At 38.7% G+C, this 25,492-nt stretch overlaps 4 protein-coding genes across 9 annotated transcripts; 3 read left to right on the top strand and 1 right to left on the bottom strand.

Annotated features, from left to right (window-relative positions):
* Positions 1–877: 877 nt before the first annotated feature.
* On the top strand, positions 878–4,249 carry LOC122047993. 3 transcript variants are annotated; one of them, XM_042609562.1, is made up of 5 exons: positions 878–1,136; positions 2,969–3,055; positions 3,133–3,258; positions 3,330–3,401; positions 3,706–4,249. In XM_042609562.1, exons 1-5 carry the CDS (start codon positions 1,035–1,037, stop codon positions 3,931–3,933), a joined length of 615 nt encoding a protein of 204 aa, XP_042465496.1. In that variant the 5' UTR covers positions 878–1,034; the 3' UTR covers positions 3,934–4,249. The 3 variants fall into 3 exon arrangements, with proteins under 3 accessions (XP_042465496.1, XP_042465498.1, XP_042465497.1); XM_042609563.1 differs by lacking the exon at positions 878–1,136 and adding an exon at positions 1,152–2,890; XM_042609564.1 differs by lacking the exon at positions 2,969–3,055.
* Positions 4,250–9,889: 5,640 nt separating this feature from the next.
* On the top strand, positions 9,890–12,833 carry LOC122047992. 4 transcript variants are annotated; one of them, XM_042609558.1, is made up of 6 exons: positions 9,890–10,107; positions 11,564–11,659; positions 11,738–11,833; positions 11,900–12,025; positions 12,097–12,168; positions 12,474–12,833. In XM_042609558.1, the coding sequence occupies exons 1-6, from the start codon at positions 10,009–10,011 to the stop codon at positions 12,699–12,701; spliced, it is 717 nt and encodes a 238-aa protein (XP_042465492.1). In that variant the 5' UTR covers positions 9,890–10,008; the 3' UTR covers positions 12,702–12,833. The 4 variants fall into 4 exon arrangements, with proteins under 4 accessions (XP_042465492.1, XP_042465494.1, XP_042465493.1 ...); XM_042609560.1 differs by lacking the exon at positions 11,738–11,833; XM_042609559.1 differs by lacking the exon at positions 11,738–11,833 and having other exon boundaries at positions 11,564–11,668.
* A 3,913-nt stretch (positions 12,834–16,746) lies between these two features.
* Positions 16,747–18,050, top strand: LOC122047991 (leucine-rich repeat extensin-like protein 6). Its single transcript, XM_042609557.1, has 2 exons — positions 16,747–17,281; positions 17,353–18,050. The coding sequence occupies exons 1-2, from the start codon at positions 16,749–16,751 to the stop codon at positions 17,978–17,980; spliced, it is 1,161 nt and encodes a 386-aa protein (XP_042465491.1). The 5' UTR covers positions 16,747–16,748; the 3' UTR covers positions 17,981–18,050.
* A 41-nt stretch (positions 18,051–18,091) lies between these two features.
* On the bottom strand, positions 18,092–23,577 carry LOC122047990 (protein tesmin/TSO1-like CXC 3). Its single transcript, XM_042609555.1, has 10 exons — positions 23,133–23,577; positions 21,768–21,937; positions 20,966–21,686; positions 19,918–20,363; positions 19,771–19,845; positions 19,410–19,590; positions 19,198–19,293; positions 19,058–19,124; positions 18,825–18,987; positions 18,092–18,738 (listed from the first exon to the last, which is right to left on the bottom strand). Exons 1-10 carry the CDS (start codon positions 23,184–23,186, stop codon positions 18,378–18,380), a joined length of 2,334 nt encoding a protein of 777 aa, XP_042465489.1. The 5' UTR covers positions 23,187–23,577; the 3' UTR covers positions 18,092–18,377.
* Positions 23,578–25,492: the final 1,915 nt, after the last annotated feature.

Below are 25,492 nucleotides of genomic sequence, written 5' to 3'. Positions count from 1 at the left end.
TACTAAAATTTAACCCATTAAGAGGATTAATAGAGATTAATTCATTATTAATGGAAGTAGACCAAAAGACAAATCCTTAGTATTCATTAAATGAATACAAAAATATTTTTGAGTGAAATTTTCATGAGAGACCCTTGATCTTCTTCTTCTTCTTCCCTTGGCCGAGAACTTTGTAGTTGTTGTTAGTACAACAAAAGTTATTCTAAGTTCGTGCGATGAACAAAGGACGTGTGGATACCGAAGAAGCGTGACTATTCTAATTATACTGAGATTTACCGAAGTAAAATTACTATTAGGATTGTTCAAAGGTAATAACTAGAGTGATCTATTTTTTCCATCGTATATATTTATTATTTTTTAAAAAATCTTTACAAAATGATGAGAAGTTTTATTGGATTCGAACTCACAGAAAATAGTACGACCGAATTAGAAGGGATGCGAAAATATTGTAAGTAAATTGTGAAAACATATATACATATAATTTAAAATGTGAAAATATCTTAATACATTATAAAGTTACTATTAAAGACATTTAGCGTGTGATTTGAACATATTTAAAAAAATTTATTACTCTTTGTAATCTGCTTTTAAATAAATTTTTTCAAGAAAAGAATTAATTAGAGGAATAAATAAGAAAAAAAATTATAAAAAATATTTATAATCTGAAATAATAATCTAAATTTTTCTAAAGAGCAAAAGAACGACAACTTTTTGAAAAAAAAAAAATTTCTATTCATGGAAACGATCTGATTGGAGATTTGGCGGTGTGCACACGTTGCGCGTTCGGTGACCGTCGGTTGGTTGTGGGTGTGATGCTGCAAATCTGCCACTTGTTTATCTCATCATCCTTAATCCTTAATTCCTTATAAACCATCACTCGAGTGGTCTGGCGTCTCCTCAAGGTTGGTGACCTTTACCTTCTCTAGTGCTTCTAACTCATTTCCTCCTCGTCGGGATCGGAGATCGGAGGTCGTGATCGTCCCATCTCATTTTATTCGCTCTTACGCTTCGCAATCTTAGTGAATCCGGCGGCGATGACGAGCAAACGTAAGGTTCTTCCCCGCATCCCTCGCCGCTCCAGCTTTCACAATGTCCCAGCTGCTGTTTACGCCGTTTTATACGCGAAGCAAAAACAGGTGACTTGCCTTCTTTTCCCTTCTCTTTTTTTGAGCTGTTCCTTCACTCCGGTGGACGGAAAGTGTTTCCGACGGTTGGGTGCTGTGGATCTTCATCGTCCTTCCCCTCTTCTCTCATTATTTGGGTTTGGGGGGAAGTCGACGGGGAAAGGGTGAGTCGCCGTCTCCTCGGAAACATTTTTCGGTGGAAGGGGAGTTTCGTTTATGCACGCTGGTGGGCGTGGGGCGTGGAACAAAAGGTCTGGGTTCCCCCGGTGCCCTTCTCTTCTCCGGCAACCAGATCGGATCCAGTATGGCAGAGATTCGGGCGTCAGCAGGGAGGGGGTGGGGGTGTTTGTAGAGATGGTGGCGCTGAGACGATAGGTATCTGCGGCGGAGGGTCAGTCTGGGTGGAGGGAGAGTGGGAGACGCTAACGTAGGTCGGGGTTAAGGTTTTATTACAACCCGAGGTAGGTCCAGGTGGAGGCGACGGCGACGGCCCAGTCTGTGTGGAGGGAACTGCTAACGTAGGTCGGGATTAAGACGTGGGCTGAGGCAGGGCGCAGACGTCTGCTGAGTGTACGGGTGGCTCGGGAGGTGGCGGTGGCGCAGCGGCTGAGATGGGAGCCAGCCGAGGAGTTTAATTTCCTCAATCAATCGGCTTGACCATTTATTGTATCCTAATTATGAACATTTGATGGTCATCAAACCGCCATAATTGGGGCTTGCCTATATACATCTTATCATATTTTCACTTTTCATAAATCTTTCCCCTCTAAATTCTAAGCATAGACACAAGGTAGTTTGGCACAACCTACTGGTTTTATTACAACCTAATGGTTTTGATGATGAGTAAGCTTATTAATTATGAAAACTACAACACTCTAGTTCAAGGGAAAGAGGTGTGTATTTTCTAAGCATAGATACTAGGTTGTTTTGGCACAACCTGCTGGTTTTATTACAGCCTACTGGTTTTGGTGATGAGTAAGTTCATTAGTTATAAAAACTATAATACTCTCTAACTCTAACAATGTTTAAATTTTCTGATTTCCTTTTCCCTCATTTATTCCTAACAATGCTAAATTTTGGGTACTCATCACAGTGCTACATGCTAACATTTTGCTTGCATTTACAAATTCAGCACGGCAAAGTTATCAAAATGTTCAGGAAGTCTGTTTGGTGTATATGTTTATCAATATTATGGATCATTTGTACTTGTTTAATAAGAAATAACAATTTTTAAAGGGTCTGTTCATCAATATCATGATTCCTTTATTCTTGTCTGTGTATCAATAGTATGATTTATTTAATACTTGTTTATATAAGAAATTACAACTTTTAGGGGGTCTGTCTCTCAAATCTCAATATTACAATTCCTTTATACTAGTTTATATAAGAAATAACAATTAGTAGGGAGTCTATGAGCTACAGAAGCATAGCTAATATTTTGTTATTAATAAGTTTGCTGATTCTGTAAATAAATGCCATCAGTTTTTAGCTTTGTCCAGTCAAATATTGCACCTCTTATTTCACATTGATGTTTATTATAATTTTATATTATTACAGTCAAGCTGGAGGGGAAATGTATATTCCAATGAGCTTGTAATAATGTTTTAGTTTGTCTTCAATAATTTCTCATTTGAAAAAAGTGTTGTTAAACTTTTCCATGGTCTATATTGGTTGCCCCCATACCTTATTCATCCATAACATCAAAAGCATCGGAAATACCTAATTCTCCCGGTTCAAACTTGATGAAATTAGGGAATCCTAGCTCTGTAAGCATTGTAATGACTTTTTAATTTCTCTTCAATAATTTCTCATTTGAAAAGTGTTAACTTTTCCACGGTCCATAGGTTGTCATCATACCTGATTTATCAAAAGCATCGGAAATAACCAATTCTCCCAGTTCAAACTTGATGGAATTAGGGAATCCTAGCTCTGTAAACATTGTGATAACTCTTTAATTCGTCTTCCATAATTTCTCATTTGAAGTGTTTTAACTTTCCACGGTCTATAGGTTGCCCCTGTACCTGATTCTTCGGCAACATCAGAAGCATTGGAAGTTCCCATGTCGCCTTGGCCAAACTTGATGGAATTAGGGAATCCTCGCTGTGTTCATTTGGCGGATGAACTTAACATTCAGGTGCAATACGAGCAGTTAGTTTTTTTTTTTAATGGCTGAATTATCGATTGCTTAAATTTTGTTTATATTAGGCTGTTGCTGCTGCTGCAGCTGCTCAATCTCCTAAGAATGGAGCCAACTTTGATTGTCTCATATCAAGAGAGGTAGGCTTGACATTGACATAACCTCCTTGTTTATCTGTCGTGCCAAAATCATATCTTGTACAAATCATATCGAAAGACAACAGGTTTCTTTTATTGACGTTGCTTTTTGACACTTGTACAATTGTTTGTCACGCATCTTACATCACTGGGTTTCTAGTATTGATGAAGAAAATATATATTCAATAAGAATTAGAATAGATTTGTTATTTATCTTGAAAACATATCTTCCCTTACATGACTTTAGAACTTTTGAAACTGCTGGTGCATCTTCTAATGGGTTGGTTTACCTTAATCTCATCCTCAGCTTAACCAAAATCCATGCTTGAAGTCGATCCCAAATCATGGCAAATTATATGAATTTGTGGCTATGAAGCATCATACAAGTAGAAGTGATATTGTTTCATGCAATTCATGCTCCACTGAGTCCAATTACGACAGTTCCATGTCCTCCGAATCCTTCAATGTGCAAACGGAATTGCAGGAACTGAGGGAAGAACATGGAGAAGAATTGTCTACAGTTGGAGATATTTAAACACGTAACTGCTCAAGAACATTCTGTGTCTATATTGCTTTGTTTTTTGTTTTTTGGCTTCACATTCCATCCACTAAATAAATTCATGAAGCATGGTAACTCCTGACCAGCAGTACAATTGTTATAGGTGTGTCTTATATGAAAATTGAACCCCAGTTATTTGGGATGTATTCGGCCTCTTACCTTCACATCATGCGCTGGGGGCTGCTTTGTGTAGTTGTGTACATATAATTGAGTGTTGGAAATGGTTATTGCATGTCAAGTTGAACAATGTTTGTGTTGAAAGAGGTTATAAAATTTGAATCTTAGATTCAAATTGTTTGGATTCGTTTCTTGTATTCAAATTTTTAAATCTGATCATAAAAATTCCAACTCTTAAAACTTTATCATGAATTGGAGATTTATAATAATTTTTTCAAAACAAGCCCCTTTTCGATTCTTTATTGTTATATTATTTTTCACTTTTTAACTAATATTAGGAAGAGGAAGAATTTCAAATCAATAATGGATTTTTTTTTACTGATTTTGATTGTTTTTAAATAGAATTTTCTGCTTTCCTCCATGTTGCATATTGAGCTCTTTCATCCTTTTAGTCGAGCTCTTCTATTGTCTCCCCCAAACTCTTTCATCGTCTACTTCGAATTCTTCTATTGTTTCGATCTAGTTTGAGAGCTTAAGATCCTTATGAGCTTCTGGCTTCCTTGTGAGCTCGTAGCGTCTTGAGTTTTTTTTTTGTGTTTTTTTTATATGAGTGGGCACTTAATCATGTCTAGAGTGATCAAATGGGTCAACCCATAGCGGCTGGGCTGATCCATGACAGGCCAGACATTTGGTAGTGATGTGGAAAGATTCGTCATCTTGACAAATTAGAACATTTTCAATCTAACTTAAGACGGATTATAGCCTCAGGCTTCGGCAGGCCAACCCATGAGTCCACCAAAAATTAAAAATATATATATTGATACGGTACATAAAGGTGAAGTCCGATAAGGTCAGGTAGTCAGAAGTCAAGGGGATGTGGTAGTCAGAAGTTAGGGAGAAGAAGTTAGAAGGCCTGACGTCATCATCTGCAAAACGCCCGGTCAAGTATTGACATATCTGGATCCCAGGTTAGAGATATGAGACTTGGCCTGGAATAAGGCCTGACCTTATTCCAAGGAAGAGGGTGGAGCACTCTGGTCGGAGATCCCTCAAGCAAGGGTTTGCTTGATACCTTTATACCTCCCCTAAACTTTTCAAATCTGCCTCTGTGCCGGGCTTTGCCAAAGTTGGTTTTTCATCACTTGACCCGATTTTCTTAGTTATATTCTGAACCAAACTTCTATACCTTAAAATTATCTAAATTTTATAGGTGGCTCGACTTGTGGCTCCAACCGAGTCAAAAGTTATGACCCTTTGAAATTTGGTCTACAATTTTGGTCGGGCAGATCTGCTAGATTTACAAGGCTATGCCAAAATAACTTTTTCAACCTTTAGATCTAGTTTTCTCAGTTTAAACTTTTAACCAAAGTTTTAGATCTTTAAATGATCTCACTTCTGATATGCGACTAGATCCTGGCTCCAACCGACCTAAAAGTTATGGTCATTCAAAATTTAGTCTGCAGTGCAGTCCAGAGGCTAACACGAGTCGTGCCCGCCAACATGGGTGGTCGTAGTGGAAGCTTTTTGTGGTCATTTTAGCACTATTTTGCGCCCGATTTCTTCCGTACAAGCACACTCGTGTCATGGAACATGGCCGGAGTGTGCTCTTTCATTAAAACTTCATTTTAATAGTCTTTTTAATGATTTTTTTTCTTCTCAAATGTTTCGTGTGTTGGCTCAATGATGAGGCATGACTAGCCCATGTTGAGCCTTTTCGCTCCATTTTTCATCTTTCTTGGTCGTAAGTGCATGCTCGTGTCATAGGACACGGTTAGAGCGTACTTCTTACTCTAACTTCATGTTCAAAGGGATTAATACTTTATTTTAATTCTGAATTCATGTCCTATCATTGAAATAAATGAGAGCAATTCTCTGAATTAGGAAAGTATTAAAATAAAGCACAAATAGATGAAAACATGAAATATATATGATACGACATGTTGTAAGTGGCCCCGAAAGTAATGTGGAGTTGGTAGTCAAGATGACGTGGTTGTCAAAGTCAAGGTAATGTGATGGTAAGAGTCACAGTGAGGTGATGGTCAAAATCAGGGTATACGTATCCAGATGAACGACCTCTTAGGAGCAAAGCCCCCAATAAAAACCCGGGTGGACACACGGCCAACCAGATCTATGGGGCTTAATTCCCCAAATCTTATGAATAAAACTCCCAACCTAGAGCTGGTTGGTCCTAGCGCGACCTAGCTCCCTACCTCTCAGTATTTCTCAGAAGCCATACTCTTAGTGTAATCTTGGACAGACACATGGCTGATTGGATCTACAGGGCTTAACTCCCCACATCTTATGAACACAACTCCTAGCCTAGAGCCAGTTGCTCCCAATGTCGATTGGATTTATAAGACTTAACTCCCTGCCTCTCAGTATTTCTCAAAATTCACTCTTAGTATAAACCCAGGCACACATGGCAAAAACCTAAGTGGATACATAGTCGACCGGATCTATAGGGCTTAACTCCCCACACTTTGTTTGCTTAGCTCCTAGCATATAACTGCCCAGCCCGGAGCCGATCAAACCTCTAAATCTCAGCTCCTTACTTCTACAAGGTAACTCTCAGCATATACCCACCCGACTCTAGAGTCGGACGGATCGCCTATAGGAGAAAGCATTATCAGATAATCGCAATAACTTGTTAGAGAATATTTCCTTATTTTGGCATATACACGCAATGAAACCTTCTTCTACCCAAAGGAGGACTGTTGTACATACTTTATTACTAAACATATTCTAATGCCTGACATTCTCTGTCATCTCATTATTATAGAGGTTCTAAGAGGTGGTATAAAAGGGTCCTTTCCGTTGGCCAAGTACGCTGATACTTTTATGTACACGTATCTACGTTACTGTTCATCTTTTTCTCCACTTTTCGCTCGGCTATTGGACTGACTTGAGTGTCGGAGTGTCTGCGCCAGGGACCCTATTCCTGGTTTTCACTTTAATGTTTCCCTTTGCTCTCTTTGCGGTGTGAACATAAAGGAGTGTCAGATGTCATCTTTTATCTATCTCGAAGTCTTCTCCCAATCAATGACAGAACCCTCTGCCCAGTGCACCATCTCCATCGATTTCAGACATGATCAATATGCATATAAAATGGGACACGATATATGTCAAACTATGATAAACACCCTATATGAAACGCGTTTATCAAAGGCTTGAGATCAGTTTGGGATCATGTCTTGTGTCAGATATTGTTTTTGCATAGAAGGCAATGATGTCTTTTTACCTGCCCATGCCCTAGGAAGGGCAGGGGGGTTTCCATCCCATCCACACCCTTGAATTATATCTCTGCTTCCATATCTGCTTCGTTCAACTATATATAGGGATTTGAAAAATTCTTGAACCCGAACCTATATTTGAAAAGACTCCGAACCCACTCCCATTTTGAATTTTTCCTAAGGAACTTTGAACTCATAGGGAAAATTATCATCCCTAATGTCATACTTACTCATGTGGCACCTTATGTGGATGCTTCTCTTATCATATATATATATATAGGACAGTTTGTGCACCAAGAGGAGGTAATTGCAATCGACTGTAAATGGCTCTAAGTCCAAAAAGGTGATCTAGTCAACTATTCTTCATTTTTCTTTCTAAAGCTTTTCTCCTGAAGAAGACATCCTTTTTTTGAGCTCCATGCTGATTTGATCATTGGAAGGTTCACGCCGGCCATGTCAACCCCCATTAATCAAAATTAACTTGCAGGTAGGTGACTCACTCGAGTACAAGTGTGTTAGTATTATCCCTATGAACTAATTATGAGATGATTGATAAAGAAACTTTTGTATCATATTTTATTAATAAAAGACAAAGTTTATGATCATTATATTTACTTTAGATCAGTGACAGATTAATAAGTATAATAATATCCTAGTGTAGTAGGTTCTAGTCTACAATATATCAATTGATTGAATTGATAGTGGGAGACTATAAATATATATAGAACACTACTTTTAAACTATTTCTAGTCAAGTATTAATATATAAGGACAATATTAATGCGTTGAGACTAGTATGTAGGTCAATTGATGACTTAATTTTATAAGTTATAGATATAAGATATCAAGTTGACACATTAGTATATATTAGAGAATATGTACTGAATTGACACACTATAAGAATGTATAATAAATCGTTATATGAATATCATAAACATTCTCATAGTGACTATGTATAAATAGTCCTTAGACCTGAAGTCAATATGATTCCCTACATAAGGAGTTGTGTAATTTGATATCTGTAAACATCATCTGTAACACGATTGACTATAAATTCGATCACTGGTTTGTAATAAGTTATGCGGAGGGATGTGATTGATGTAGATGAGATCTATACCTTCCATATGACGGAAGTGATATCTGTGGATCCCTTGATTAAGTAAAACTATTAAAATGCATGGTCATGATCAAATAAATCAATATGAGAGATTGAGTTATTTTAGTTAAATGAGTTTACATAGAGATAAAAGAAATATAAAGATTGATAAGAGGATGACATGATCTATGCCTCATTGATCGATTTAAATATCGAGGATAGAATGACCAAGTTATATAAGATAATAGAAACAGAAAAGTTAGATCAAATTTCGATATTCTCGTCAGTTGGGTAGTAATGTTGCATTACTAGATGTCACTCATTACTTATATATCTAAAATATTATTTTAGAGACATTGCCAAGGTCATGAGAATTTATTAGGTCACACAGATAAAGAACATGTTAATTTAGAGATAGGTTTATTTTAGTTTGACTAGAATACTATAGACCTTAAGATTAGTGGGTTAATCCAAATAAATCCAAATTAGACTCAAATGAATTCGGATTAAACTCATTGGATTAATGGGTTAGACTCATTGAGTTATTAGGTTAATGATTAATTCAATATATTAAAATCTAATCCTTTAAGAGGATTAATAAAGATTAATTCATCATTAATTGAAGTAGACCAAAAGACAAACCTTTGATATTCATTAAATGAACACAAAAATATTTTTGAGTAAAATTTTCATAAGAGACACTTTATGTTCTTCTTCTTCCCTTTAATATGCTTTTAAATATTTTTTTCAAAGGAAAAGAAATAATCAGAGGAATAGATAAGAAAAAAATTATAAAAAATATTTATAATCTGAAATAATAATCTAAATTTTTTTAAAGGGCAAAAGAGAGGGCATTTTTTTTAAAAAAAATAATTCTATTCGAAAATCTGCTTTGCCGTTCACACGTAGGGATGACAATGGGGTGGAGTGAGGCATGGGCGGGTTTGTCATTCTCATCCCCGCCTCGTTCTCATTTTTTCGGGTTCGGGGATTCCCCGAACCCGAATCCACGGGTTCGGGGATTCCCCATCCCCGCCCCATTTCTAAATTTAATTTATATTATTATTATTACTATTTAATAATAATTATTAATGATAATATTAATATCAATATCAATAATATCATTATTAATAATATTTTCAAAAATTTTAATATTAATATTAATACTATTATTAATATTTTTTTAAAAAAATCATATTATTATTTATTAATATTAATAATAATAATATTCGGGATAGATTCGATAGGGATAGTATTTCCATACCCGTCTCAAATCTATCTCATCCTCGAAAAATCGAAGATCATTATCCCCATTTCATGTTTTCCCTGCGGGTCCAAACTCGATGGGAAAATTGCCTTCCCTATTCACACGTTGCGTGTTCGGTGAGCAGACCGTTGCGGGTGAGATGGGCCGTTGGAATTTGCGGCAAATCTGCCACTTGCTAATTAATCTATTCACGCCTTAATACCCTATAAACCAATCACTCGAGTGCTCTGTCCCTCCTTACCGCTTCTAACTCATTTCCTCCTCGTCGAGATAGGAGATCGTGATCGTCCCATCTCATTTCATTCGCTCTTCCGCTTCGCAATCTTAGTGAATCCGGCGGCGATGACGAGCAAACGTAAGATTCTTCCCCGCATCCGCCGCTCCAGCTTTCACAATGCCCCAGCTGCTGTTTACGCCGTTTTATACGCGAAGCAAAAACAGGTGACTTGCCTTCTTTTCCCTTCTCTTTTTTTGAGCTGTTCCTTCACTCCGGTGGACGGAAAGTGTCTCCGACGGTTGGGTGCTGTGGATCTTCATCGTCCTTCCCCTCTTCTCTCATTTTTTGGGTTTGAGGGTAAGTCGACGGGGAAAGGGTGAGTCGCCGTCTCCTCGGAAACATTTTTCGGTGGAAGGGGAGTTTCGTTTTCGTTTATGCACGCTGGTGGGCGTGGAACAAAAGGTCTGGGTTCCCCCGGTGCCCTTCTCTTCTCCGGCAACCAGATCGGATCCAGTATGGCAGAGATTCGGGCGGAGGGTCGGTCTGGGTGGAGGGAGAGTAGGAGACGCTAACATAGGTCGGGGTTAAGGGTTTATTACAACCCGAGGTAGATCCGGGTGGAGGCGGCGGCTCAGTCGGGGTGGAGGGAGCCGCTAACATAGGTCGGGTTTAAGAAAAGTCCTGGTCTGAGACCATGGTATCTGCGGCGGCGGCAGCTGCGGCTCAATCTGGGTGAAGGGAGACGCTAACATAGGTCGGGGTTAACAAAAGTACTGATTTGGCATAACCTACTGATTTTATTACAACCCGAGGTAGGTCCGGGTGGAGGTGACGGCGACGGCTCAGGCTCAGTCAGGGTGGAGGGAGCTGCTAACGTGGGTCGGGATTAAGACGTGGGCCGAGGAAGGGCGCAGACGTCTGCTGAGTGTACGGGTGGCTCGGGAGGTGGCGGCGGCGCAGCGCTGAGATGGGAGCCAGCCGAGGAGTTTAATTTCCTCAATCAATCAGCTTGACCATTTATTGTATCTAATTATGAACATTTGATGATCATCAAACCGTATATTTTCACTTTTCATAAATCTTTCCCCTCTAAATTCTAAGCATAGACACAAGGTAGTTTGGCACAACCTACTGGTTTTATTACAACCTAATTTTTTTGATTATGAGTAAGCTTATTAATTATGAAAACTACAATACTCTAGTTCAAGGGAAAGAGACGTGTATTTTCTAAGCATAGATACTAGGTTGTTTTGGCACAACCTATTGGTTTTATTACAGCCTACTGGTTTTGGTGATGAGTAAGTTCATTAGTTATGAAAACTATAATACTCTCTAACTCTAACAATGTTTAAATTTTCTGATTTCCTTTTCCCTCATTTATTCCTAACAATGCTAAATATTGGGTACTGATCACAGTGCTGCATGCTAACATTTTGCTTGCATATACAAATTCAGCATGACAAGTTATCAAAATGTTCAGGAAGTCTGTTTGGTGTATATGTTTATCAATATTATGGATCATTTGTACTTGTTTATATAAGAAATAACAAGTCTACAGTTAAGCTGGAGGGGAAATGTATATTCCAATGAGCTTGTAATGATGTTTTAGTTTGTCTTCAATAATTTCTCATTTGAAAAGTGTTTGTCTCCAATGAACTTTTCCATGGTCTATGTATATAGGTTGCCCCCATACCTTATTCATCCATAACATCAAAAGCATCGGAAATACCTAATTCTCGCAGTTCAAACTTGATGAAATTAGGGAATCCTACCTCTGTAAGCATTGTAATGACTTTTTAATTTCTCTTTAATAATTTCTCATTTGAAAAGTGTTAACTTTTCCACGGTCCATAGGTTGTCATCATACTTGATTCATCAAAAGCATCGGAAATAACCAATTCTCCCAGTTCAAACTTAATGGAATTAGGGAATCCTAGCTCTATAAACATTGTGATAACTTTAATTCATCTTCCATAATTTCTCATTTGAAGTGTTTTAACTTTCCACGGTCTATAGGTTGCCCCTGTACCTGATTCTTCGACAACATCAGAAGCATTGGAAGTTCCCATGTCGCCCAGCCCAAACTTGATGGAATTAGGGAATCCTCGCTGTGTTCATTTGGCGGATGGACTTATCATTCAGGTACATTACGAGCAGTTAGTTTTTTTTTTTTATGGCTGAATTGTCGATTGCTTAAATTTTGTTTATAGTAGGCTGTTGCTGCTGCCGCAGCTGCTCAATCTCCTAAGAATGGAGCCAACTTTGATTGTCTCGTATCAAGAGAGGTAGGCTCGACATTGACATAACCTCCTTGTTTATCTGTCGTGCTAAAATCATATCTTGTACAAATCATATCGAAAGACAACAGGTTTCTTTTATTGACGTTGCTTTTTGACACTTGTACAATTGTTTGTCAAGCATCTTACATCACTGGGTTTCAAAGTATTGATGAAGAAAATATATATTCAATAAGAATTAGAATAGATTTGTTATTTATCTTGAAAACATATCTTCCCTTACATTCCTTTAGAACTTTTGAAACTGCTGGTGCATCTTCTGATGGGTTGGTTTACCTTAATCTCATTCTCAGCTTAACCAAAATCCATGCTTGAAGTCGATCCCAAATCATGGCAAATTATATGAATTTGTGGCTATGAAGTATGATACAAGTAGAAGTGATATTGTTTCATGCAATTCATGCTCCACTGAGTCCAGTTACGACAGTTCCATGTCCTCCGAATCCTTCGATGTGCAAAGGGAATTGCAGGAAATGAGGGAAGAACATGGAGAAGAATTGTCTACAGTTGGAGATATTTAAACACTTAACATTCTCAAGAACATTCTGTGTCTATATTGCTTTGTTTTTTGTTTTTTGTTTTTTGTTTTTTGTTTTTTGTTTTCTGGCTTCACATTCCATCCACTAAATAAATTCATGAAGCGTGGTAACTCCTGACCAGTAGTACAATTGTTATAGGTGTCTTATATGAAAATTGAACCCCGGTTATTGGGGAATGTATTCGGCCTCTTAGCCTCACATCATGCACTGGGGGCTGCTTTGTGTGTGTAGTTGTGTACATATATTTGAGTGTTGGAAATGGTTATTGCATGTCAAGTTGAACAATGTTTGTGTTGAAAGAGGTTATAAAATTTGAATCTTAGATTCAAATTAAGATTCAAATTTTTTGGATTCGTTTCTTGTATTCAAATTTTTACATCGAGTTCTTCTATTGTTTCCATCTAGTTTGTGCGTTGAAGATCCTAATGAGCTTGTGGATTCCTTGCGAGTTCGAAGCGTCTTGAGATTTTTTGTGTATTTTTTATATAAGTGGGCATTTAATCATGTCTAGCGCGGTCAAATGGTCAACCCATAGCGGGTGGGCTGATCCATGACAGGCCAGACATTTGGTAATGATGTGAAATGATTCGTCATTTTGACATATTAGGAAATTTTCAATCCAACTACAGCCTTAGGTCTCGGCAAGTCAATCCATGTGTCCATTAAAAGTTAAAAAAAATATATATTGATACGGTGCATAAAGGTGGAGTTCGATAAAATCAACAATCAGAAGTTAAGGGGATGTGATAATCAGAAATTAATGAGAAGAGGTTAGGGGTTTGACGTTATCAGCTGCATAACTCCCGGTCAGGTATTGACAGATCTGGATCTCAGGCCAGAGATATGAGATTCGGCCTGGAATAAGGCTTGATCTTCTTGATTAGTTTGGTTTCTTCAACCCGATCTGCATAGATATGTCTAGTATTTTCAGTTTCAGTAAGATAACTCCCAATCGACCCTTCAATACTCCAAGCGTGAAAGAGGGAACCCTCGTCCCAACTCGTCTCCCTCATCCAGATTCAAGCCAGGCGTCACACCCTAACGATCAGCTCGAACTGCCCATAACTATATCCGGGCGGGACAGAAGGCACTAAGCGACAACAATGTTAGGGAATCGTAACTGTCTGTTAGGGAATACGCCTATGGTCTGCTGTCATATGCGAATAGAACTTTTTCTCAATCCATAAGAGGGTGCCACGTATCCTCTACCAGCGGGCAGTCTTTGATACCCGACATTCTCTAACAGTAAGCAGGTTCCAGAGGTACGCAGTGTCATATAAAAAGGGAGGTCCTCTCCCTTATACAGATACGCTCTCTCACACTTTTGCACTTGTCCTCTACAGTTCTTTTTTCCTTTGTACACCTTTCTTCTGGGAAAAAGTACTTAACTTAAGCGTCGGAGGGTCTGTTACGGGGATTTTTTTTTCCTAGTTTCTGGTAGGGTTGAGCATTCGATTAATTCGGTCCATAAATTAATCGAATTAACCAAAAATCGATTTAGTGTTGGCTAACCGAATCAAATCAAAGTTTTACTAAAATTGAATTAACCGAATTAGTTATTTCAGTTAACACCGAATTAACTAAATTTGTTTAAAATAATAATAAAAAGAATTTATACAAAATTAATATCAAATTAACCGAATGCTCACCCCTAGTTTCTGGCCTCTAATGTTCCTGTGCTTATCTGAGTGCGCATAGAGCTCAAGTACCGTCGGCTTAGTTACCTCCGTCCGTCAGTACCACGTGGAGGTCTGTTCTCTTGGGCACATACGAAAAGTGGGATCTAATGGCCTCTCCATCAATACTAGTAACAGTTCATCCGACTTTCGTCTAACTCAGATTCCAAACAGAATCATATACATATATAGAAAAGATTAAATTTTTTAAGTTCGAATTACAGATTAAACGGGTCAAATCAGTCCGTTGAATTTTCTATTTTAATTTTAAGTTTGAAAGAAAATTTTATTTTTTTCAATTGATCGGTCAATCCAAGTTCATAACGGGTTGACCTGTGAGGGTGGGGGCTTAGATGATCGGTCCATCTTGATCCATCTTTAAATTGTTTGAATAAAATTTAAACCTAATTTATTTAATTGATCCGATCTAAATTTACGGTTCTAACCATGTCTATTCGTTTTGTAATAAAATATTAAATATGGCTAATCTCTTTGTCATGACTTAAGGAAGAAGACATGGACTGTCTTCTCAGTTCTCACTTCGAATATTATATTAGACCTTTTTAACCAGATTCCTGTCAAATAGTTTGATATTCTACATTCAATTTAATAAAATTTAAAGAATATTAATAGAATCATTGCAACTCATGGAAATTGACTTATTGTGGGCGAGAGTTCGTCATGTTAACCGTTAGATTATTTCATAGAAAACTAAGAGAAATTTTCATTTTGCCTCGTCAAATTTTTTACCATTTCAAATATACCCCTTGAAGTTTAAAAATCGTCAAAGTTCTCTCCTTTACCCATACTTTTAAAAATAATTCACCCTCTAACTATTTCCATTGTAGATATAAATTTGTGTTTTATTTCTTTTAGTTATTTAGATTCATAGGTTGGTTAAATATTTTTAAGCAGTCCTTAATAACTCTAAAGACCTTAGATTTATTTTGAATAAGCATCATTAGACTCTTAATATTTCAATAAATTTGTTTATATTTAATTTTCTTAATTTTCAAGTTAAATACTGTTTACAAAAATGTTTTACGATTATTAATTGACTAGAATACAATTTAAGGCAAATAAAAGGAAGGAAATTTAATACTCCTCCGATTAAAAAATCTATATAGTTCTACATTACTAATAGTATATATTAAGTTATTAAATTATATTTTATTATATCATCAATTTCTTCGACTCCCTTAACATTAAACAATATATATCTTCTAAAAAAAATCTAATCATCTAATTGCATTCAAATATTAATATTTCCATTTTCGGGTAACCCGAAAGGGTTGTGGGTTTATTTTATAAAAAAATTCGATTAAATAAAGCTATCTAAACTTTATCTTAAAAACGAAGGATAAAAAGAAATCAAATGCATACCATTATTTTTTTGTAAAATATTTTTAAAATTAAAATATATATTATACTCCACTAAATAACTACTCGAGTTAGTATGTTATTTTTACAATAAAATGAAAATGGTGGTAGATGATTTTCTATTAGGGAAACTTTGGAAGTCTTTTTTATTAGTAATTTGGCATGATTCTCAAATTGATAAGACTAATAAGAATGATAGATCGATGTATCAAGAAGAACATGCATGATAGGGTGAAATATCACATATTATCTCCTTACAAACCCCAAAGACTTATTGTAGGTTTTACCTTAGAAAGCAAGAAAAAGGTTAGCTTGATTCCCTCACAACATCACCTTATGCAACAATAGTCCAATGCCTAAAGAAGGAAAGGGATTGACTACCCATAAACATCTATCTTGTGATTGTCATACCAACTAAGCCACACCAATTCACGTCCAAAGTCTAATAATATGATCCAATTCTATTGATCTAGAGAAATTCACTTATTATTTATGAAAAACAAATTTATTTACGAAGAAAGCAAGATCATGTGGAGCTTCAACAAAGGGCCCCTCTAAAGTACCAAGTGAAAGGTAGAGTGTTGGTTGTTGAATAGTATCCCTTGTTTATCTATGTTTGTTGGCGAAGGCGACTCCATGTCTTGCTTATATGTACGAAAATCTTAATCATTACTTGGAAAATCTACTAGTAGTGTATAACACTATCATGTCCAGTAGACCAACGAAGCATGATTTGTAGATCTAAAAATATAAATTGAGTTTGCCTAGTGTAGTAGAAAAAATAGATATATCAAATTATTCCTTATTTCATTCTTATTCTATTTAACAACCAAATATTCGATGTATAATAATTTAATGAAATTAATTTAATCTTAATAAAACTATTAGATGTGAAGCCCTTTTCTAGTAGTTTTATCTCTATATATAGCTAACAAAAGATTGTAACTATTTGATTACACAAAGAGTTAACAAAATGAGCACCCCTCACTATGTTTCCCTCTTCTCCATTGCCATATTCTTTCTCCTCCTCTTCCTCCCCCTCCTCGTCACTCCCTTAGAACACGACCCGCCTCACGACTTCCTCCACGAGGACCCCCCATCGAACCCGCGGCTGGAGAAGGCCTACGTGGCGTTACAGGCATGGAAGCACGTCATCACCGAAGACCCCGCCAACCTGACCATCCACTGGTGCGGGCCCCACGTCTGCAACTACACCGGCGTCTTTTGCGCGGCGGCGCCGGACGACCCCGACGAGATCACCGTCGCTGGCATCGACCTCAACGGCGGTCAGATCGCCGGGAAACTCCCCGAGGAGCTCGGCCTCCTCGCCGACCTCGCGCTGTTCCACATCAACTCCAACCGCTTCGCCGGCGGGCTGCCGGACGCCCTGAGAAAGATGGAGAGGCTGTTCGAGCTCGACGTGAGCAACAATGAGCTGGAGGGGCCGTTCCCGGCGGTGGTGCTCGACCTTCCGGCGCTCAGGTTCCTCGACATTCGCTTCAACAGGTAATTCTTGCTTTATATAAATGTGCCGAACTTATTTGATCCGTCCCTTCACATAAAATCCGAAACTGTAGGTTCTCCGGCGAGGTTCCTAGCCGAGTCTTCGACCTCCCCCTCGACGCGCTCTTCCTCAACGACAACGACTTCAGCTTCACCTTCCCTCCCAACCTCGGCAACTCGACTGTCTCCGTCCTCGTCCTCGCCAACACACGCATCGCCGGCTGCTTCCCCACCTCCATCTCCGCCATGGCCGGCACCCTCACGGAGCTCCTCCTCCTCAACGCCTCCCTCTCCTCCTGCCTCCCCGACGCCATCGGCGACCTCCTCAACCTCACCGTCCTCGACGTCGGCTTCAACGCCCTGGTCGGCCACCTCCCCGCCTCCCTCGGCCAGCTCAAGAAGCTCGAGCAGCTCGACGTCGCTCACAACAACTTCTCCGGCGAGGTCCCGGCGGCCGTGTGCGAACTGCCCCGACTCATGAACTTCACCTTCTCCGATAACTACTTCTGCGGCGAGCCGGAGGTGTGTTCGAAGGTCCAGGACAAGGACGACCGTGAGAACTGCTTGCCGGAGCGGCCGAAGCAGAGACCTGTGGAAGAATGCGCTGAGTTCTTGGCGAAGCCGCCGCCCGTCTGTGACTCAAATGGATGCATAAAGCCACCGTCTTCGCCGCCGCCGACTGAAGCAAAGCTCCATGAGTAATTGTAATTTGCATACGAACAGAGACGCTGTAACAATCATATTATCATCAAATTACATGGTTTGAGAATAATTTTTTTTTAAATCAGCATGATAGTGATGGATAGAATAATCTGAAGATAGAAGAGAACACTTTATAAATAAACCTGGAAGGAATTGATGCTACAAGTGCACTTTATGAACAAGTATTACAGCACTACTAATGGTACTTGCAACACAAACTAATCTTATCTCGTATAATCTTCAACGATAAACTGCTCAAAGCCTGAGGTCCGTGGAGGTGTCCATGAGCCTTGTGGACTGTCGATGCGCCTTGTGGGCTACTTCAGTAGTCCATTCGCATTAGCATTCACATTCACAATCGAACGGTAAACTGAAACTACACCGGATCAGCTAAACATCAGTGTTCAGCATCATCAGTGCTTAAAGATGGGAAGGAGGGGATTGATTTCAGTATCAGTTTCCTGCAGCCTTTGCGGTTCGGTGGTGTCAAACCAACTCCGGTGTGCGGAGGCGAAACCCTCTTCCCATTAGGGGAAGAAACCTTGATGCCAGTGGTGGAAGTTGCAGTGGATCTTAGAATTGCAGGAGTGTCATCATCCTCGAGAATTGTGGTGACATTGTCCAGCTTAGTTTGAAGGTGAACAAATTCAGGTTTCCGAATCATGTGAGAGCCATAGAGCGCAGGTGAGCGTCCGATCAAAAGCCTAGTTGGTTGTGGAGGTTTTGAACTTGAATAGAATGGCATTTCAACTGGTAGCCTGAGTGATAAAGCTTTCACTGTCAGATGAGAAATCTGAACACCGAAATAACCTACTGAAACAAGCACAGAAAATGCTTCCTTCACCTGATACTTCGCAATGGTGTGGCTGGCAAAATGTTTCCTGGAGCATGATGCTCAATTTGAATGCTTGTGCTTTGTTGTCCATCTTCTAGTTTATCATCTTCCTTAATGTATGCATCAGCTTCCTTCTCGGCTTGATCAATTCCCTCAGCACTTGGAAGAGTACCTATCAAAAGACCAGAATTAACCAGAGTAGTAAAGAAAGTTTGAAATAAATGGTACATCTTGATACTCACCATCCTTTCTTCCAAATAGATTCTTGCATCCTTCGCATCTGCACCCAATTGAACACCCAACTCCACCCTAAAGAAATAGAATAAGTTTGAATCAGAAAACATACGCAGAAAAAGCAAGTGATCCTCAAAAGTTACAGCACCTGGTAACATTCACAATATTTCTTCAGGCAATTTGATTTTTTACAATTGCATCCTCTCTTATGTCGCGCTGAAGCAGGAGTCCTGTTGTCGTCATCCTAGAGGTATTCAAGAGATAATCCCATTAAAATCAATAAGAACTACAGAATAATAATAATAATAATAATAATAATAATAATCCATAGAAGAGCAATGTCGCAGGTGAAATTCTTACCCCTACTTCGAGGCCAGATTCAGATGTTCGAATAACTTTTGGGGCAAATGCAAGCGGATTACGAGACTCTATCTGCTTACGAGTAGCTAGAACAGTTTCCTCATGGACAGGTTTATTAACACACTCCTGACATGAACAGGGCTCAGAACAATAGACTCCAGCAGCAAAGCACTCACAGTAGCTGCATAAGATGTCTCCATGTCAGTACAACCATTATAAGATTCGAGTCAATTATTCTATCTAGATCACATTGGTCTAAAGAATATTTTTACAGTGTTAAGAAAGCATGCTGAATATAAAGAGTCATCTATTATTTGAAAATTCGAAGACAAATCACTGAAATTGATATGAAGAGTCTCACAGTTTCAGACATTTTGACTTCTTACAGTTGCAACGCTTGCATCCTTCACTATCGCCTCCACTTTGTGTCTTGCGTCTAGATCATGAGTTTCCATTACTATTAATATAGTTACAATCAAGAAGAGATAAAGCAACATGTACAACATACCTCTTCTTCTTTGGACTACCTTGAGTCAACTCCTCGCAGTTATTAATGATTGCATCCTTTGGATCATCATAAGGAACAATTTGGAGATGGCCTTCGCTATCCTCAGGGCCAGAATCCTTTCCAACAGATAAGGAATTTGTTGGATTTTCCCTCTCAGTTGTCTCTGATATAAGAGGATCAATTGGAATGCTGATTACTTGTTTTCCAGATGTCGGTGCATCTTTTGTAACCATTGTATCCTTCGATGTTGTAGCAAGGGCATTCAAATGTAACCCGATCCCAGGCAAGGCACGTAATGGAGTAGTTTTAAGCTTCAAATTGTTGGCTCCACAGATTCTCTTGCCTTTGGAGGAAGAAGTAGATGGCGTGAGATTCTTTTTAGAAACACTAGCAAGCTCAAAAACCAAACACCGTCTAAGCATTCCTCGTTGTTGGTGGATGTCAACCTACAAGATAAAAGGCAACCGTTATTATGCATGCATATTGACTAAAACAAATTTCATACAATCAAAATACCCTAAATGCAAAAGAAGTATGATACAATAATCAATAAGTTCGAGTCCTATAGGGGAGGACGGATCCTCTTGTCCGCAATTTGCGGACCACAGAATGGTCCACTACATGGATTGGTCCATTTTGATAGATCCTGCCTGTTAAACAGGTGGGATCCATCATAATCCACCAATCAAAGGCAATGGACCATCCTCTGCTCCACAAAATGCGAATTAGAGGATCCTCCCTGCCTATAGAGCAAGAAACACCCGCACATGGGTACAAAGTTCCATTCAAATTTCCCTCAACCAAAATTGTGAAGGGCTCAAATATATACAACATCTTAAATCAGAAAGCACTTGTGTACAAACACAAAATCTTGAAGATCATAGCAGCAAATATTTACAAACAGACAAGTAAACAGGAAATTGTAAGGAGAGCATATAAACACAGTTGGAAAGAAGAAAAATCGATAACATGAATGGGCACCATGCTGCCAATAAGTTTGAACACAAAAAAATTCAATTTTCGTCCAAAGACAGATCACCAACAGTACCTGATCCTGGCAAGTATCAGACAGCACTTTTTTGGCACAATCTGTTTCATGATCCATATTACAACCTTCAGTACAACTTGATGAAGGGTCATTGCTGACATTATGGACACAAGAACCATGGGAGATATCAGGTTGTATTTTCTGTAAACAATCAGCATTCTCTGTGAAATTTGTCAATAGAGAAGCAAATATATTCCCATCATCATCCATACTTTTCTCAGCTTCTCCCATTTGGGCCTCCAGCTCCATGGAGGAATCAAAGATCAACAATCCTTCACCATCATCAGAGATTAAACTTTCCCAGTCACACCCAAATGCTTCATCTTTGGTCAGATCAAACGAATGAGTTTCTTGAACATCATTTCCCATAGCAAACAAAATTTTGCGCTGCTCTACACTAGTTTGAATCAGGTGAAGCTCAACTGAAGTATTATCAACGTATAGCTTATCATCCATTTTAATACCATAGCAAGGTGTCAGGTTATGATCAGGACTACCGGATTCATATTGGGTTGGCTGAGGAAAAGTACTCGGGAGATTTGGGCACTGATCAGGAGGATCGACAGTAGCCTCATTGAGTGAACATGCTATCATGCAATTTTCCTGTGCGCTTGTAGTGAATCGGGATGGCCTAGCAACATCAGAAACCTCCAACAATAAGTTACTTTCATCAGCATTATTCGATGCATTATCCTCTTTAATGGAGTTTGTGAGAGGAACCCTGAGTACGGTAATAAACACCAACATGAAATAGGGATATTGAAATATATGTAAACTGAAGAAATTCAATCTTGATTATTACCTTCCAGAGGACCTAGTTTCCCTTGGAGGATTGATATGTGGTGAACTAAATATTGAAGAAAGAGAAGCAAAGTTCAGTGATTGGTACGTTTGTGTAACATGCAATGAATCTTGTGGCTCAACAGGCTGGATTGGAGACAAATTATTAATGAAGTTGAAAACAGGTGAATCCTGCAAAAAAAAAAGGAGGAAAAAAACTAAGCTAATGGGTAAAATCAAACAACATAAACCATTAAAAAAAATATGAAATGTGTGAGAGCAACCGAATGTAGCATATCAATTGCATACATAAAATGGGCACCTTTACTAGTTACTAACATAAAGGGGGAAATTCTAGCCAGCAAAAACTCTTGTTATGAGGATGATCTGCTCATCAGGAGTCAACCTAAGGACAAGCATGAACGATGCGATTTATCTCCACAGATTCAAAATCTCCAACAAAACGAAGAACAAAAGATCAAACATTTTAAAGTCCTGACTTGGAATGACCAATCAATCCTCTCTGCCCAGAAGCCAAATTTGGAGAAAGAAATCCAAATAATGAAAAAAGCCAACGCCTTGATGGAAGAAAGCGATGTAAAGACAGAACAAATGTGAACTTAAACCGATTGAACCCTATTGGAACACTAAAAAGATATCAACGGGATCATCCTTCAAATAGGTCCCAAGCGATCTCACCTCCGCCACAAAGCAGATGTCCTAATTAAGTTGAACTAACAGTTTTAGATAAATGCACAAATCCAAAGTTATCACATCAAGAGCTCGAGAAATTAACGAAGAATACAGCGCTACTCAGCAGAATTTGTTGTTCTTGCATCAGTAAGGCAAGATCTCAGTCCTCAAAACGTCTAAAATCAATGAAGACGAATTATGAGCAGCAAATCTTCCAAATGTAACCCAAATAAGCGTTGCAAACTAAACTTTTAAAAAACACAAAACCTTTTTTCGCATCTAGACAGAGAGAATTCGAGGAAGAAACAACACTGAATCGACAGCCAAGAATGTTGGCATAAAAAACACTTGGAATCAGTCCTCAAGGAAACATAATAGGATTGAATACATAGAGTGAGGAACTTGAAGTATGAATTTCAACTAGTCATCAATTGCAAATTGAAGGTTTCCCAAGCAATATGATCAATTAGCCAATGCCGAAACAAGAATCAAAAGACAGTGAAAATACAACTTTTCCCTTCGAGAAACCAAGACCAAGCGAAAAACAAACAGACCCAATAGGAACCCACAATCTCGCACAAAAAAAGGAACACAGACCCACAAATCCCCCCTGGAAAAACAAACAAAAGACCCCAAAATAAAGAGAATCATGTAACTCAAATCGATCGAAGAATCCGCTTGAGTCGCAGATCACCTCGAACTTGGAGATCGGCGTCCCGGCGACCTTGCTCCGCTCGGGCGTGTCCATCTCGTCCCCGTACGCTTCACCGCAACGCGTGCTCTGAGTTCGCTCCTCGTCCTCCCCCTTCTCTTCTCTCTCTCCTCGTGCTTGGCCACCTGCTTCGCCTGCCCCCGCTCCTGTGCGGCTGTGCTCTACTAGATTTCAAGAGGGGTCGATGGGCGGGAACTCCATTTTTTTCGCCCCCCTTTTGGGCCCTCTTGCCTTCACCCTCTTCTTCGACCTCGATCCAATCCGATATAATCTATTATATCAATCCCGCTCTGCCCGGACCGATCCATTATCATCGCCATCTACCTCTCTCCGCTTCGCCATCGATCGTCGACTTTTGGTAAAAATCAAAACTTTATTAATGACCAAGAATCCACGCCTCCAGACAAGGACGAGCGGTGAAAGAATTAAATAATTTCGGAAGAGACAGCGAGAGCAGGTAAGGACACTCTCCGCTTTTCCTTGCTTTATTTTTCGCCCTTTAATTTGGCGCTCGGCTCGCTGGCTCCATGGCCCACGCCGCCTTCGAGAACGAGCGGTATTCCTACCTTAAGTTACCATCTAGCCTATTCGCCTGGGAACAGCGTTGTTGGATTTGGGACACGTGTATCCCTCCTATTTGCCCCCTTCATCCATCAAGTCCCAATATGTCGATTCTATCTTTTTTTACATTGTATTATTTAAAATAAATTTTAAAATTTTAAATTACATTTAATTTTCAATTAGGAAAAAAATAATTAAACCGTCATGTTAAAGGCCTACGCAGTGAGAATAAGAGGGCGATGCGACGCCATAACTGCGACTCCCGTCCCGCTTCTTCTTCCGGCACTAACGCCGTCATTGGCGCGAAATAAACGACCGCGTAAACGGAGACGTTTTATCGTGCTTTTCCGAAGCGGACGCAGCGACGTACCGAAAAATCGCACAGTGTGTCCGACGTGGCCGCGCCTGACGCGGCTATTTGCTGACGGGCGTACGAGTTTACCGGATCGTGGGGTGTGATTTGATTCAAGTAATTTCCTGGCCGTTACGATTATTATGAGCTTTATAAACACGTGGGCACGGAATTTGGCGCATGCTGTTGGCAGCCCTTCTATACCGCATAACAGATTTTATGCAATTTATTATTTTATTTATTTATTTTTATTTTTAGGATATCAATTTATTATTATTATGATACATTATCAGCTGTGGATTCTCCACAGCAAACAATGTATAAGGACGAGAGTAGTTCGTGGCGCCTGTAGTGGGTCCGAGGGCCCATCTCCAATGATACAGTGTCTCGTCCTATTGGGACCACCTGTTTATTTGGGAGGGAGGAAAACCGTGATAGTGCATGGATAGTTGCGACGGCCACCAACAGACATGCATGCAACGCTGCGTCACGTGAAGTGAGAGGAGCTCAAATTATAGCCAATTAAGCAATAACAACCAGAATTATTCGGCATTTTAAAATTCATAATATTTAAAATATATAAAAAAAGCAAATATGTACAGACTGAGTTTAACTATACTTTACCAGGTTTATAATTTAAAATATATAAACAAATTTAATGGAATCTCCGCAGTGTAATTATTTAAATTGCTATGAATATAAACTTTAATAACAACGTTTAAATAAAAAAAATTTTAGGTAAAAAATATTGAATAAAAATAAAAAGACGCGTCCTTTGTCTAAATCATTAAAGGACGTCTATTCTTATTGTTCTCAAAAAAAAAATAGTCGTGTACTATTACCTAACTACTTTTTTTTAAGTAGTATTTAATATTACTTTTATTATTATCTCTGTTTAAATTTTGCTTATAATATATATATATATATATAATAACTATAATTTGTAATTAATATCTATCAATGAATCTATATAATAATTATGAAATTGTAATTGTTATAATATAAATATTTTTAATAAGTTAAGTATTTATTGTAGTAACTATGATTTAAACATTAGTTCCCGTCACCTTTGTTCCTCCCGATGTGACTTCTGTAGTCTACTTTAGTAGTAGCAAGAGTTGCGATCATCTTAAATTGGATGATCTTATGGAATCTTTTGTGGTGGTGCAATCTTTACGCAGGCAGAATAACGATATACCATTGTTTTGACAAAGTCGATGTTAGAGTTAGACTTTCTCTTTTTAAGACGAATTTACGCCGTATACGGTGCTTACGAAACACAGTAATCGTCTCCTAAGATACACCGGCTTTATCTTGCGATAGTAGCACTACAAATCGCAAGACCTCTGAACCGAAAAAGTTTCTCGAACTCTCCAATACAAGTATGAAATGCAATGCTTATTTTGCTTGGAAGTAATTGAGTGAGTGA

This window comes from Zingiber officinale, chromosome 2B, assembly GCF_018446385.1.
Source record: "Zingiber officinale cultivar Zhangliang chromosome 2B, Zo_v1.1, whole genome shotgun sequence".
Classification (NCBI taxonomy): Eukaryota; Viridiplantae; Streptophyta; class Magnoliopsida; order Zingiberales; family Zingiberaceae; genus Zingiber; species Zingiber officinale.
Note: the sequence above shows the minus strand (reverse complement) of the source record. Positions and strands in the feature narration are given on the sequence as shown.

Bases quoted from the DNA above. Each gene is read 5' to 3' on its own strand.
- LOC122047992 (XM_042609558.1), top strand. From the start codon at position 10,009: ATGACGAGCAAACGTAAGATTCTTCCCCGCATCCGCCGCTCCAGCTTT. The intron at 10,108-11,563 runs GTGACTTGCCTT...CTATGTATATAG, and splicing joins TATACGCGAAGCAAAAACAG to GTTGCCCCCATACCTTATTC. The intron at 12,169-12,473 runs GTAGGCTCGACA...TCTCATTCTCAG, and splicing joins ATTGTCTCGTATCAAGAGAG to CTTAACCAAAATCCATGCTT.
- LOC122047991 (XM_042609557.1), top strand. From the start codon at position 16,749: ATGAGCACCCCTCACTATGTTTCCCTCTTCTCCATTGCCATATTCTTT. The intron at 17,282-17,352 runs GTAATTCTTGCT...CCGAAACTGTAG, and splicing joins CTCGACATTCGCTTCAACAG to GTTCTCCGGCGAGGTTCCTA.
- LOC122047990 (XM_042609555.1), bottom strand. From the start codon at position 23,186: ATGGACACGCCCGAGCGGAGCAAGGTCGCCGGGACGCCGATCTCCAAG. The intron at 19,591-19,770 runs GTGAGACTCTTC...CATCTTATGCAG, and splicing joins AAGTCAAAATGTCTGAAACT to CTACTGTGAGTGCTTTGCTG. The intron at 19,125-19,197 runs GTGCTGTAACTT...CTATTTCTTTAG, and splicing joins AATATTGTGAATGTTACCAG to GGTGGAGTTGGGTGTTCAAT.
- LOC122047993 (XM_042609562.1), top strand. From the start codon at position 1,035: ATGACGAGCAAACGTAAGGTTCTTCCCCGCATCCCTCGCCGCTCCAGC. The intron at 1,137-2,968 runs GTGACTTGCCTT...CACGGTCCATAG, and splicing joins TATACGCGAAGCAAAAACAG to GTTGTCATCATACCTGATTT. The intron at 3,259-3,329 runs GTGCAATACGAG...TGTTTATATTAG, and splicing joins CGGATGAACTTAACATTCAG to GCTGTTGCTGCTGCTGCAGC.